The following is a 13733-nucleotide window of genomic DNA, read 5'->3' as shown; positions in this document are numbered from 1 at the left end:
CATGTCTAAAATGAAGCATGCATCGCAGTTTTCAGAGTGAGCTGTTTTTCTCTCTTGTTAGGAGCAGCGTCTACATTTTCTAAAGCAGCAGGAGCGCCATCAGCAGCAGTCTATTTCTGAAAATGAAAAGCTTCAGAAACTGAAAGAGCGAGTTGAAGCCCAAGAAAACAAGCTGAAGAAGATCCGTGCCATGCGGGGGCAGGTGGACTACAGCAAGATCATGAACGGCAATCTGTGTACGTCCCTCCGCTTGCTCCCACGCTCACGGGCCGGGAGGCGAAACGCAGTCGGGTTTCTGCACACTGTCGGTCACGCCTGAGCCGGAGCTGGTGTGGAGAGTGCACTGCTCGCCGAGGGACAGAGGGCGGGCGGGCTGGGCTAAGTGGTCTGGGGTCTCCCCGCCCAGCCGTGCAGCACTGGCCCAGCTCCTCAGCGGGCCTGTCATCTTTAAGCAGCTGCAATCTCACCTGCGTATAACGATAGACACACAGATGCGCACTTTTTGTTTTTGTCCGACGGGTCTTTGTTACCCTGTTCATCCAGTGCGTGCCTGCTCTGTGTTCCGTGGCGACAGAGCAGACGGCGATGGCCTGCCTCACAGAGCGGGGTCTGCTGGTGCCTTGAGATTCCCAGGTGGCTGTGGGACTCACTGCCCATCAGAGAGTATCCACTCGTGAGGGAAAATACTGTTTGCCATGCGAGCAAGTCACGCGTGTCCCGAGGGCTGCTGGAATGTATCGTGGGTTATGGCGTCACAGTCTTCTCCCTGGGGTCTGGCCCTCGGTGATGCTGGAGCTGAGTTAAATGTATAGACAGGAAGGAAACTCACCAAACAGAAATAACACCACCCAGGAAAGGAGACTCGCAGCTGAGTGATGTTTTCTTTCTTGTGGGAATTACAGCCGCCGAGATAGAGAGGTTCAGTGCCATGTTCCAGGAGAAGAAGCAGGAGGTGCAGACGGCCATTCTGCGCGTCGACCAGCTCAGCCAGCAGCTGGAGGACCTCAAGAAGGGGAAGCTGAACGGGCTGCAGCCTTACACCGGCAAGCTGACGGGCCCGGCCGCCGTGGAGCTGAAAAGGCTGTACCAGGAGCTGCAGGTAACGGGGGTCCGGGATGGGTTTAGTGTCGCGTCCTGACCTCCAGGTTTTCTTCTGTGGCTGGAGACCTCAGCTGCTGGGGACACACTGATGGGTTCTAACTTGATAGAGGCAGGAAATGTAGGTTTTTAGTATCTTCACAGAGTTCTGCATCTACCACCACAGTCAAGTATAGAACATCTTCATCAGAAGCACCCACCTCAGCCATCCCTCAGAAGCCCCCCCCCTCCCCACCCTCCCCCCCCCCCCCCCCCCGGCCCTAAGCAGTCAGGAACCTCCTCTCCGTCTCTGTAGCTCCGTCTATTCTGGACACTTCACATATACAGGTTCGTGCAGTGTGTCATGTGTGGTTCTTTGTGACTGGCTTCTGCCCGCGTTTTCAGTGCAGAATTGAACTGGCAGTACAATGACCTAGTAAAGAATTAAGCTCTAGGTGATCTTTAAGGTGTCTGTGTAAACTGTTCTGGTGAGATTCTTAGATGCCTGCTGTTCAGTCCTTGACTCAGTCAGCATGAGCTGCTGTAACAAAATACTGTAGACGAGGAGGGTTACCTAGACCCTGAGGTCTCACAGTTCCGGAGGCCGAACTCCAAGGTCAGGTGCCGGCAGACACGGTTCATGGAGGGTCTGCTTCGGCTTGAGGACGGCCACCTTCTCACTGTGCCCTCACGGCTCTGGTCTCTTCCTCTTCTTTTAAGGACACTTACAAGAACCCCATCACAGGTCCCATTCTCACCACCACTGCTAAGCCAGATCCCCTCCCAGAGGCCCCACCTTTAAAGACCCCTGAGGCTGAGGGATTCCGTATGGAAATTCTGGGAGGACACAGACATTCAGTCCATAGGAATCCACAAGATTCCCATTTCTCAGAAGTTGTCATCAGCAGGTGATGTTTCAAGCCAGAAGCAAGTTTTGCAATTCTATTAGTACTCGGTAGAAAAAGTATTATATCATTTTATGCAATGAGAATATTTAACTAGAGTAAATTAAATATCACGTTTATTGCTGTTCTCTAACATAAATGCATACAAATAAAATATAACATTTCATGGCTTTCAACATTCTGTTGTTATTAGCCCTCGCCAGAGGGTATTTTTCCATTGCTTTTCAGAGAGAATAGGAGGAAGGGGGAGAGAGAGAGAGAGAGAGAGGGCGAGGGAGAGAAACATCTATGTGAGAGAGATACATCGATTGGGTGTCTCCTGCACATGCCTCAACCGGGGCCGGGGATTGAGCCTGCAGCCCAGGTATATGCCCTTGACCGGGGATAGAATCCACAACCCTTCAGTCTGCAGGCTGGTGCTCTGACTGCTGAGAAACACCGGCCAGGGCTATTTCTAATTTTTTTTTACAGCAACCTATGTTAAGAAGCATGTTCCCCATAACCAATGGACACAGGCAGTAGGGGGGCAGGGCATGTGCCAGGGGGCAGAGCAGCTGGGGAAAGGTCAAGGGGGAAAGGAGACATATGTAATACTTTCAACAGTAAAAAATTTAAATTAAAAAAATAGCGTGCTCCCTGTCCAGTGCATGCGTATGGCGTGTGCCAGTACACGTGTGCATCTGGAGCTGAGCGTGACAGGACTCACGTTCTCTGTGTGTCTCTGTCAGTTCTCTATAGTGCTGGCTGCAACCCACTGAAGCGATAGAACATGGTCGGGCAATTGGGCCATCCTTTGTGAATTCCCGCTGCCTCTGCAGGGAGGTGCCTCCTTAAGTGGCCTGTGGGGGGTGAAGCAGACACCTCTCCTTAGTGCCCTAGAGGAGTGTTCAGGGCACTTGTCACTAACCACCATCCCCGAGGACGGAGGTGTGGTCCTCAGTCATTACTGGTGCCAGTCATTCCGTTTGCTTCAAAGAGGACACGTGGTTGCAGATATTTGCTCTTTTTGGTTCATAAGAGATCTGCTGGCTCCACCTGTGCTGTCCCTGAGAACACTGTGCACAAGCAGCAGTGCGCTTATGTAAATGCACATCAGGACTCAGCGACTTCATCTTTCCTTACCCTCCCTGGCAAGGATAGTTTGGCCGTTTAATGCCAATCATACAAGTTGTATTTTCTATGTTGCAGATTCGTAACCAGCTTAACCAGGAACAGAATTCAAAACTGCAGCAGCAGAAGGACCTCTTAAATAAGCGCAACATGGAGGTGGCCATGATGGACAAGCGTATCGGCGAGCTGCGCGAGCGTCTGTACGGGAAGAAAATCCAGGCACGTGGAACAGCAAGTGTGTCCCCCGGGGGAGAGGGGCCTGGGAGCAGTCCTGTGCGTACGTAGCTCCCACACCCTAGGTTACCAGAGAGGGCCACTCACAGGCCTACGGGCCGCGGCCCTCCCTGACGTCTCGCCCTTCCTGGACGCTCATCCCTCAGGTTGGTGGGGCCGCTCAGTACGAGTTAGTGAGTGAGCTTCACCGAGGAGATGCTGACTCCTTTCTTCCCGGTTGCAGCTGAGCCGTGTGAATGGCGCGTCGTCGCCACAGTCACCCTTGAGCACGCCTGGCAGGGTGGCTGCCGTAGGACCTTATATCCAGGTTCCCAGCGCCGGCAGCTGCTCAGCCCCGGGGGACCCCATAAAGCCCCAGTCTCTCACTGTTGCTTCAGGAGCTGCCCATGGGAGGCCCAAACCCGGTAAGTGGCCGGTTCTCTTCCTGGGGAGCGTGAGCAGGAAGGGGGGCCGTGGAGCGGCGTCCTCCGAGGGGCCCCGCGTGTTCCTTCCGTCTCCCCCGAGGCACCACATCCTCCAGGGCAGCTTTGGGAGCGGTGCGCTGCCACGGTGACCATCCCATAGACAGCACTGTGACTGCTCTCCCCTCCCCCCACTCCGCGTGCCTTAGTCAATCAAAAAGTCCACAGACCACCGCTTTGGCCCCTGGCCCACTGAGGCGTGCAGGGACCAGCCGCGGGCCCCAGCACCGTGTGGTGTGTGGCCACCCAGGCAGGCTCTCCCTAGAGACGCTGTCCCCTTCCTCAGAGGAGGGTCGGCTGGTTCTCAGCAGATGCACGAGAGAGCCGGGGCTCCTTTGCAGGAGGACTCGTTATGGCTGGGGGGACACAGGCCCCGGAGCTCCCGCCATGTTGGCAGGTCCCCACACTGCAGCAGCCCTGCACCGACGACCACAGCCCTGCGACTGGCCTGCCGGGCCTGTGGGGGGGCCCTTGGAGGCTGTGGTAGACTTGGGGCATCTTCTGTTTGCCGACTTCCTGTTCTCGTGCCGGCACCTGCTCTGCAGCCACGCCTCTGCTGCTCCCGGCGGGCGGGGGTGTCCCCGGCCCTCAGATTCGGCCGACTCTCAGCGTGCAGGCTCTGTGGTCAGCGTGGCCTCTAATGGCACCTCCTTTGATAAGCTGCTGTTTATAGTCCAAACCCCCCGTGGTGGGAGCAGATATTCGTCTGGTTCCAATGACGATAATTAGCCCCACCAGCCGCTTCTCTGCCGCCTAACTCGGCACCCCTTCCTGAGCTGGGCCCGTCTCCACGTCCCTGTTCTCTGGGTCCGTGCAGGGCCCCTCAGGGTTGCAAAAGATACCTTGCAGGGCCTGAGAATGCCCTTCAGAAGCTCAGAACCAGCCTGGGTCTCTCAGCTGTGCTGTGAGGGGACCACCAGGGACACCTGCGTCACCCACACAGGGCAGAACCTGGGCCCAGCTGTGGATCTGGGGAAAGAAAGCTCTTCGGTGGGGACGCTGACCGTGCTGTGGCTCTTCTGGTTCCGTGCCCCACAGATGGCCATGGTAGACCCAGAGTGACCCGCTCATGGACAGTGTCCGACCTGGACGTCGGGCCCGACTGCGGCTCCACACGGCAAGCTGCAGACTCCCTGACAGACCGTATGTCAGCGGGCCGGCCTGGGGGGAGCTCTGTCCCTCCTGCTGCTCAGGCAACAGCCACTCTGTTTTCCAAACCGAGAAAGGCCTGGGCACCCGTCTAGACTTGAGAGATGCCACCTGAACGTAGTCTGCCCCTCCCTTCAGCCAGGTGCCCGGTGGGGCCGGGCCACGCACCGGGTCCCGCTCGGGGAGGCTGAGCGATGCTGGCACAGGAGGGTGTTTGGTTTTCTTTTACCGAATGAAGAGGATTTCCTGAGTTCACGGGGAGGCGTGTAGCTTTATCTCCCTTCATACTTGAAGGTGATTGTCCCTTTATAATAAAATGAAGTGATCTTCCTTCTATACCTTCTGCCTTATCCCCAGAAAGAAAATTTCTCTCTTCATCCCCCCTTCACCTTTCTGTGACTGGTTGGCCACATTCCTGGTGACCTTGAGAGAGGGCACGGGAAGTCCCAGCGCTCGGCCTGAGCGTCTGCAGTGGACTTTCCCATCAGCCCGAGCTTTCACGTTGGGCCTCCCCAGGGGGTGAACCCCGCCTCCCCTGGGGAAGAAAGAAAAGCACCCCAGCCCGGAATAGGCTGACAGGCCACACGGAGCGAGGTGACCTTTGGCCTTGGACTGCTCAGCAGGGCCCTGCAGCTTGGCTGAGCCGTGTGGAGCCTGCTGCCTGGAGCTGGGGTAATGTTAGCAGTGCTGCCGCAGGGGTGGACGCGGCTCTGGAGCAAGCCGGGGCAGGGCCCAGCCCGGCTCAGAGCTCTGCCCGTCCTGCACGCGCCGGGACCTCTGGTCGTGCCCAGGGCACGTGCGAGCCGGCCTTCCCGTCCGGGGTGGCAGGCTTTGGCTCCGCGCCGTGTGGCGAGGAAGAGTGAGCTCCCTCTGCCCCTCAGCCGTGTCCACCTGCCGCGCTGGCCGGAGGGACGAGGATGTGCTGTTCTGCCAGGGCCCAGACAGTCCCCGGGACTTCCTCCCGTCCCGTGTGGCGGAGGCTGCCCGTGCCCGCTGCGGCTAGAGCCTGGCCTGCCGATGGGAGTGAGCGGGTGCCCTTTTTCAGTTTGGAAAACGTTCTGTAAAAACGTAGCTTCTCGGTGCTTCTCTGAAAACGCGGGCTTGACTGGCTTTCTGACCACTGCTGTGGGGCGCAGCCTGTCTCCAATCAGTGGGACCGCACCAGCCTCCGTGATCGTGCCTCGCTGCAGAGCAGGGGTGGGGAACGTCGGCCCACGGGCTGTGTAACACCCGCGAAATCGTTGGGTCTGGCCCTGCCAAGGCATCAGGGGTGAGTTAATTCAATGTTTGACCAAATAGAGCAGCCTCATTTTTAGGTTGATAATTTTGTATGGACCATGAATGATGTTATAAATATCCAAATGGCCTTTGGCAGAAAAAAGGTTCCCCACCCCTGCTTTAGATGATAGAAATTTCTAATAGATCAGAGTTGAATTTTTCTTTTAACACTGAGTGGTGCAGATCAAGCCTGTTATGGAGTCAAAGGAGAGTTCTTTATTGTATGTAACTGTATCTGTAAGCAGTGTTTGGACAGTAAGGGCCTGTGCTTGCTTTGCTCGTTAGTGTCAATGTAAGGGTTTGAGCTGTGCTTGAATGAGGGCTGACTGTCTCTGCAGACCTCTGTCCCTGGCTGGGTCGTCGCTGGAGCCCGCACACTTAGCCACGCAGCGCTGCGGAGCCTGGCCCGCAGAGGCCGCCCTGATCCCACCGCGCACTCGCAAGCTGGTGTGCGGGGAGGGATCAGCCCTGTGGTGCCGCTCCATCAGAATGATGTTCCAAAAAGTGACTTTCTTTTCTGATGGGGCTACTCTTATGCTAACTCACCTAATTTAAAGACAAACCTGACTTAAGTTCTATGTTCTTTTCAAGCTAATGATGGAAACTGGCCAACACTAAAACAAAACATGAGCTCTGCGGTGAAACCAACACAGATGGCCCCTGTGGACTGGAAGGACCCGAGCGTGGAGGGGCCGCTCAGGCAGGGCCCCGTCTCCAGCCAGCCTGCGCCCTTGTCAGCTCTGGGAGCCCCGGAGAAGCTGGTAGGCCCCTTGTCATGATCCCTGGGACACAGATGAGCTCCTAACCCTGTCATGGTTGGCCCTTGTCTTCGAGGGTAGAAGGTGTCATGAGGCAAATTATTCTTACTAGCGTCCCAACGACACCCAGTCCGAAGGAGTCCGTGGCCCTACACACCCTCGCAGTGAGCACGCCAGGCCTGAGTCAGGGTGGTTCTGTCGCAGGCGGGTGACAGCCCGCTGTGCCCGATGCCCGGCGCCCTGTGCCGGCCACAGCCGACTTGCAGGATTACAAGTCCTACTTTGTCTCCTCATGTGACTGTGGGTGGGAATCTGCTTAACTTTTCAAAGGATGACTGTGTTTTCTTCACGTTTAAATTTAGGGCATCGAGATGGGTAAAATGCCACCCCCCGTCCCTGGTGTCGGCAAGCAGCTGCCGCCGAGCTACGGCACGCACCCAAGTCCTGCGCCCGCGGGTGCAGGGCCCACAAACTCCCTGGAAAGGAGGAAGGAGGGCAGCTTGCCCAGGCCCAGTGCAGGCCTGGCCGGTCGGCAGAAGCCCGGCCCTCTGCCCTCCGTGGGCAGCACCCACCCGCCGGGCTCCTCCCAGCAGATCCAGCAGCGGATTTCTGTGCCCCCGAGCCCCACGTACCCGCCCGCAGGGCCGCCTGCGTTTCCCACTGGAGACGGCAAACCCGAGCTCCCACTGACTGTGGCCATCAGGCCCTTCCTGGCAGACAAAGGGTCCAGGCCACAGTCCCCCAGGAAAGGACCCCAAACAGTGAATTCAAGTTCCATATACTCCATGTACCTCCAGCAAGCCACGCCCCCCAAGAATTACCAGCCCGCAGCGCATGGCGCCTCGAATAAGTCGGTCAAAGCAGGTACAGTAGCTTGTGCTCTCCCTCCTGGGGCCAGGGAGCTGTGCTCTCCTCTAGGAACACGCCAGCCCATAGCCTCACATTCGGGCCACACGCTACTTAGGATCAAACTAGAGCCTTACCTCTCACACGCCTTCCAAGTCGCGTGAGGTGGGGTAAAGGACGACAGGCAGGTGGATGGTCACAGCTGACTTCCTGTCGGAGCCCCACCCCTGGGAACTCCAGCTGCGGGAAGGGTGTGATTGCGTCTTGGTACCTTTGCAGCTCTCCTGGGAGCCGGGGTGGGGCTCTGCCTAGACCTCATCTCCACCTCCTGCCGCCCCGAGCCAGGCCCTGGGGCAGCAGCTGGGTGGCGAGGGGTGTCTTCTGCTTTGGGCATTCCTCCCCCGCAACCCCCCACCCCAAGAGCCGCAGGGGAGAACAGCCTGATTCGGTGAGGGGACATGGCCCTGGGGGCGAGGTGTTGGAGGGAGCAGGTCGGAGAACAGGGCCCAGTTCCACACCTCCCACGGTCAGTGGGTTCTGACTTGGGTGGTAGGGTCCTGCCCGTTGGGCCTTCTTAGATGTTCTTGGGCGTGAGCCGCAAGCTTCCAGACTCGCAGTTGAGGGACTCCTGGGTGCCTGGCCACCCCGTGCCCAGCAACTCCTGAGGCAGACATTGCACTGACCAGGGGCTGGAGCGGTCGAGACCCTCCCCTAGAGCTCCAGGCGGCCTCCCTGTCAGCCCGGCCGGGGCTTCCTGCTGTGCCCCTAAGTCCGAGGCTCAGCTCCTTGGCCAGAAGACAGGGACAGCCTGTTTGGGTGGGAAGCCAGGTCCATGGCTATTTTAAATGCTCGTTTGGAGAAGCCCCCATTCTGGGATCCCAAAGGCAAAAGCACAAGTTAGATGCTCCACGTTCCAGAGTGTCGGTGAGGTTCTTTGAGCAGAGGACACGCTTGGGGCTTAAGTTGGGGCTCACCGCGTGGCTGGTGCAGCTCGTTGGCTGGAGCGTCCTCCCGGGCACTGACGGGCCGTGGGTCTGATTGCAGGTCGGGGTGCGAACCCGGTTGTAGGTTCAGACAGGGTTAGGGGGCATGTAGGACGCAGCCAGTCCATGTTTCTCTCCATCTCCCTTCCTTTCTCTCTAAAATTAATAAAAAATGTGTTCTCTGGTGAGGATTAAAAAATAATAATAAATTTATTTTAAAATTAGGGTGCAACAACCAGCCAGGCCTGCCTGCCTCTGGTGTAAGCAGAGGTGTGTAGTGGCGGGCCCGGGTGCAGGTGCTGAGGGTCCCCGTCCTGTCTCCTCAGTGTACGGGAAGCCCGTCCTGCCATCGGGCTCAGGCTCCACGTCCCCGTCGCCGTTGCCGTTTCTTCACGGGCCGCTGGCCACCAGCACCTCGCAGCCCACGCCCCCTGCAGAGAGTGCGGAGCGGGAGCCCGAGCAGGACAGCCCGGCCCCGCCCGCGGAGGCCACGGGCGCCATGGAGAGCCTGCCGCGGCCGCTCAGCCCCACCAAGCTCACGCCCATCGTGCACTCCCCGCTGCGCTACCAGAGCGACGCGGACCTGGAGGCCCTGCGCCGGAAGCTGGCCAACGCGCCGCGGCCGCTGAAGAAGCGCAGCTCCATCACGGAGCCCGAGGGCCCGGGCGGGCCCAACATCCAGAAGCTGCTCTACCAGCGCTTCAACACCCTGGCCGGCGGCATGGAGGGCACCCCGTTCTACCAGCCCAGCCCCTCGCAGGGCCTCACGGGCACCCTGGCCGACATGGACAATGGGAACACCAATGCCAACGGGAACCTGGGGGAGGCCAGCCCTGCCCAGCCCACAGCCCCGCTGCCCGCCGAGCCCGCTCCTGCCTCGGACGCCAACGACAACGAGCTCCCTTCCCCTGAGCCTGAGGGGCTCCTCCGTCTCCAGACCACGCCCCAGGCCGTGGAGCCTGCGGAGGACAACAACAACAACGTGGCCACGGCCCTGTCCACGGAGCAGGTCCCGAGCCCCGGGCCCGAGGCCCCCTCTCTGGGGGAAGAGCCCGTTTCCCCATCACGTCCCCCCGTCGCACCCCTGCTCGCAGCCTCTACGGTGGGTACGGGCCTCGGCAGGGCCCCCTGTGCTTGGAGGACCCAGCGCTGTGCTGGGCGCAGTGGGCGTGGCAGACGGGTCCCGGCCCATAGGGAGTCAGGCCCAGGGCAGGGCCCACGGGCTCGTACTGGAGGCCCAGCCAGGAGGCCCGAGGAGGGAAGCTGCCCCTGGGGCCTGGAGGGAGGCCGAGCTGAGGGAGCGAGCGGCTGGGAGTCCCTCAGCTGATGGGAAGGAGCTGCCGCTCCGGAGGGAGCAGTGAAGCTGGGTGTCACCCCCTGGCTCGTGGGGTCCCCTTTAAATCCAAGCTTCCTCTTCACAGAGCAAGAGGACCAACCTGAAGAAACCCAACTCCGAGCGCACGGGCCGCGGGCTGCGAGTCCGCTTCAACCCCCTGGCACTGCTCCTGGACGCGTCCCTGGAGGGAGAGTTCGACCTGGTGCAGAGGATCATCTACGAGGTGAGCCGAGCGGAGCCCCTGCCTGGGCGCCCCACACGCGCAGGCGTGGCTCACACACCCTGTGTCCCAGGTGGAAGACCCCAGCAAGCCCAACGACGAAGGGATCACCCCGCTGCACAACGCCGTCTGCGCCGGCCACCACCACATCGTGCGGTTCCTACTGGACTTCGGTGTCAACGTGAATGCCGCCGACAGCGATGGCTGGTGAGCCCCCCGCGGGGCAGAGGGGCGGAGGGTCTGGAGCACAGGGAGTGAAGGGTGAGGGGACAGGGCGCCCACTGGTCCTGGGCTGCTCAGCACCCCCCGCTTTGCTTTCTGAAAAATGTTGTAAAAGCCACAGCCGTGCTTCCCTTTTCTTAAATGTGTTTATGGATTTTTTTTAAAGAGAGAGGAAGGGAGGGGAGAGAGAGAGAACCATCAATGAGAGAAACATTAATCAGCTGCCTCCTGCATGCCCCCTACTGGGAATCGAACCCGTGACCTCTCTGCACAGGATGAAGCCCAACCAGCTGAGCCACACCGGCCGGGCTGTGGCTCAGTCTGTCCACCTGGTCATTAACGCGCAGCCCGGCCACGTTTTCAGCAGTCAGGACTCTTGTCTGTTTAGTGGCTGGGTCGTGGCTGCGGGGCCCGGTGCTGCCGTGGAGGCCCGGCCTCCCGGGGTCGCTGTCAGCCTCAGGCAGCTGCCTGCACCTGTCCCAGGCGTCCCTCAGCCGCGCCCTCCAGGCGTGTGTGTGAGGCCCAGGACAGGTGGTAGTGGACACCACACCACTGCAGACAGCGCGGGAGGTGCGGGCACTGAGGCTCCGCAGCCCGGGGCCTGCCACTCCAGGGGCCACACACGCCTTCACCTCCCGCCCTGCAGGACGCCGCTGCACTGCGCCGCCTCCTGCAACAGCGTGCACCTCTGCAAACAGCTGGTGGAGAGCGGTGCCGCCATTTTTGCCTCGACCATCAGCGACATTGAAACTGCTGCGGACAAGTGCGAGGAGATGGAGGAGGGCTACATCCAGTGCTCCCAGTTTCTGTATGGTACGCAGGCGTCCTCTCGGCCTGCAGGGGGTGTGCGCTGGGCCGGCCGACCGGGCCCTAACTGCAGGGGCAGCCAGTTGGTTCAGAGGGAAGCCCCTGTCCCTTCGCTCCCTCCTGAGACGTGTCTGAAAGTCCGAGTTGACAGGAGGGTGCTGTGCAGCTGGCTAAACACAAGCTGCCGGTACCGAGGAGGCGGCCAGCCCGGGAGGCCCACGGTGGGACAGTGACCGTGGGTGGGGAGGAGGGAGGCACTCAGGTCGCCAGCCTGCGGGGCTTTCCAGGGCGTGGGCCGGCCCCTCACTGCCACGTGTGAGTGCCGGCTGCCCTCCAAGCAGTCACCCACTCTTCGGTCCCCGACTTTGTGCTAGATGTGAGGTGAACGTTTCTCCCCAAGACATGCCTCTGGACTCAGAACCTCAAGCGGCAGTGCCTACCTGCTGGGGTGTGGCCATGGGCAGCAGCTGGGCCTGGCTTCCGACCCACAGCCTGGCCTCGGCCTCGCTGGGCCGCCCAAGAGCAGCAGGGCGTCCGGCCTGGCCCCGCAGCGGGGCTCTCGCTGCCCATCCTCTGAGGCCTGACCGCTTGCCGTTCTGCCACAGGGGTGCAGGAGAAGCTGGGCGTGATGAACAAGGGCGTGGTGTACGCGCTGTGGAGCTACGAGGCCCAGAACAGCGACGAGCTGTCCTTCCGAGAAGGCGACGCCATCACCATCCTGAGGCGCAAGGATGAGCACGAGACCCAGTGGTGGTGGGCGCGCCTGGGCGACCGGGAGGGCTACGTGCCCAGGAACCTGCTGGGGGTGAGTGCGCAGCCGCGCCGAGCTTGTGCCCGGAACCCGCTGTCCAGCGTGGCCCGTCCTGCTGGGGCCCGCGGCAGGCACTGCCCTCCCACGCTCAGTGCTCTGCAGGCGGGCGTTTGCGGTCGGCCCTGCGGGGGGCCCAGCCCAGCTGCTCAGGGCCTTTTTATCGTGGGAACTCCCTCGGGCACCCCATCTCACCCCAGTCAGAACTCTGCAGCCCAGAAACTTGTTTACTGGGGAGGGGGGAGTGGGAGAGCCTGCAGGTCGCTGTGAGAGAGGGGGCTCGGACCGGGTGGAGGTGGGCTGGGTGCGGGTGCTCTGGGTGTCGGGCAGGGCCTCCTGGGCGGCTGACCGGAGCTGGACCTGGACGCTGTCCTTCCAGCTGTGTCCTCGGATCCAGCCCCGGCAGCGAACGCTGGCCTGAGCCCCCGCCAAGGAGCCGCTGAGGTCGCCTGCGTCCCTGCGCAGAAGCTAGAGTCTATGGTGCTCACGCAGCAGAAGCCCACAATGTGAACCGCAGGCTCGGGAGGCCTCCTCCAGCCGCCTCCAGAGGACTGAGCTTTGCCAATGACTGTCAACCCAAATAAATGCCCAGCTTTCTACGCCTGTGCCAATAGAAGCCCTAGAGTGAACCCCTGGATGGTTGCCAGTGGAGACCAGTGACCTGACTGGCCCCAAGGCCACCCTCATGCGCCATGTCCCTCACCAGTAGTGAGCGCGCCCACTGCTGTGCGTGCTCCCCCGAGCCCTGCCCGCCTGCCGCTGGGCACCTCAGCACCAGGTCCTCCCCTTCATGACCAGAGGAGCCTGCGGGGAAACCCGTGTGGTGGCCCTGGCGTGGGGCTCCACTTCCTGTTCCGGCCCGTGGTGCGGGGCTGGACTTCAGGCCCCAGGCAGGGACCTCAAGACCAAGGGACCATGGCCAGGAGCCTGTCAGCACTGACCTCCGCTCCCTTCTCTGCAGCCCCTCGCTGCCCAGCTGTGGTTCTTACCCCCCTCAGCCCCTTGGTTTTCATTAATTCACGGGAACCAGAAACACAAGAGAAATGCCATTGGCTCTGTGCCTGGTTGGGGCTGCGTGGGCCCTGAGTGTAGGCAGAACCTGCCTCCCACCGGCCAGGAGCCTGAGGTCAGTCACTCGGGTGGCATGGTCGTCAGGAGGGCAGCTGTGGGCATGAGGGTGGGCCTCCCCGTTGGGCCAGCCGTGATGTGGTGACCTTGGCAGGCCCTTCACCAAAGGCAGCTGAACGCACAGGCTTTTATACCAAAAGTATTTTTGACTAGACATTTGCAACTACCAGGATGATGCTGGAGATGTCGAGAAGTCTTATTAAATTCCAGGCCCGTAGGCTTTACTGTCCATGGACGAGTCTGTGTATAATTCTGTATAGACGTGTGTATAGACCGTTGCTGTACTGGTCCCCTTTAAGCATTGAGTGTACACAGTGCTGATGGAGCGTGAAGACCCCGGGGCAGCCTCTGCCGGGACCCCTCCACCCGATGCCGTGTAACGTGCGCGATAAACACTGTTTCCCCGTGGCT

General features: G+C 60.3%; 1 protein-coding gene across 4 annotated transcripts in view; it reads left to right on the top strand.

Moving 5' to 3' along the window:
- PPP1R13B (protein phosphatase 1 regulatory subunit 13B) overlaps positions 1-13730 on the top strand; it is a 77262-nt gene extending 63532 nt beyond the window's left edge. For 3 of the 4 annotated variants that reach the window (XM_070411789.1, XM_070411781.1, XM_070411808.1), the window contains 13 exons: positions 62-236; positions 903-1099; positions 3171-3311; positions 3550-3730; positions 4826-4930; positions 6806-6975; positions 7335-7836; positions 9128-9903; positions 10223-10360; positions 10431-10564; positions 11226-11392; positions 11992-12191; positions 12574-13730. In XM_070411789.1, the coding sequence (XP_070267890.1) occupies positions 62-236; positions 903-1099; positions 3171-3311; positions 3550-3730; positions 4826-4930; positions 6806-6975; positions 7335-7836; positions 9128-9903; positions 10223-10360; positions 10431-10564; positions 11226-11392; positions 11992-12191; positions 12574-12615 (2928 nt within the window). In that variant the 3' untranslated portion in view covers positions 12616-13730. The remainder of the gene's footprint in view (positions 1-61; positions 237-902; positions 1100-3170; positions 3312-3549; positions 3731-4825; positions 4931-6805; positions 6976-7334; positions 7837-9127; positions 9904-10222; positions 10361-10430; positions 10565-11225; positions 11393-11991; positions 12192-12573) is intronic. The other variant, XM_070411798.1, reaches the window with a different exon arrangement.
- Positions 13731-13733: the final 3 nt, after the last annotated feature.

Source organism: Myotis yumanensis, unplaced genomic scaffold (genome assembly GCF_028538775.1).
Source record: "Myotis yumanensis isolate MYYU_CA2020_CCGP unplaced genomic scaffold, mMyoYum1.0.hap1 SCAF_1, whole genome shotgun sequence".
In the NCBI taxonomy this organism is placed as follows: Eukaryota; Metazoa; Chordata; class Mammalia; order Chiroptera; family Vespertilionidae; genus Myotis; species Myotis yumanensis.
The sequence above is the reverse complement of the archived record's forward strand: the minus strand, read 5'-3'. Positions and strand labels throughout refer to the sequence as shown.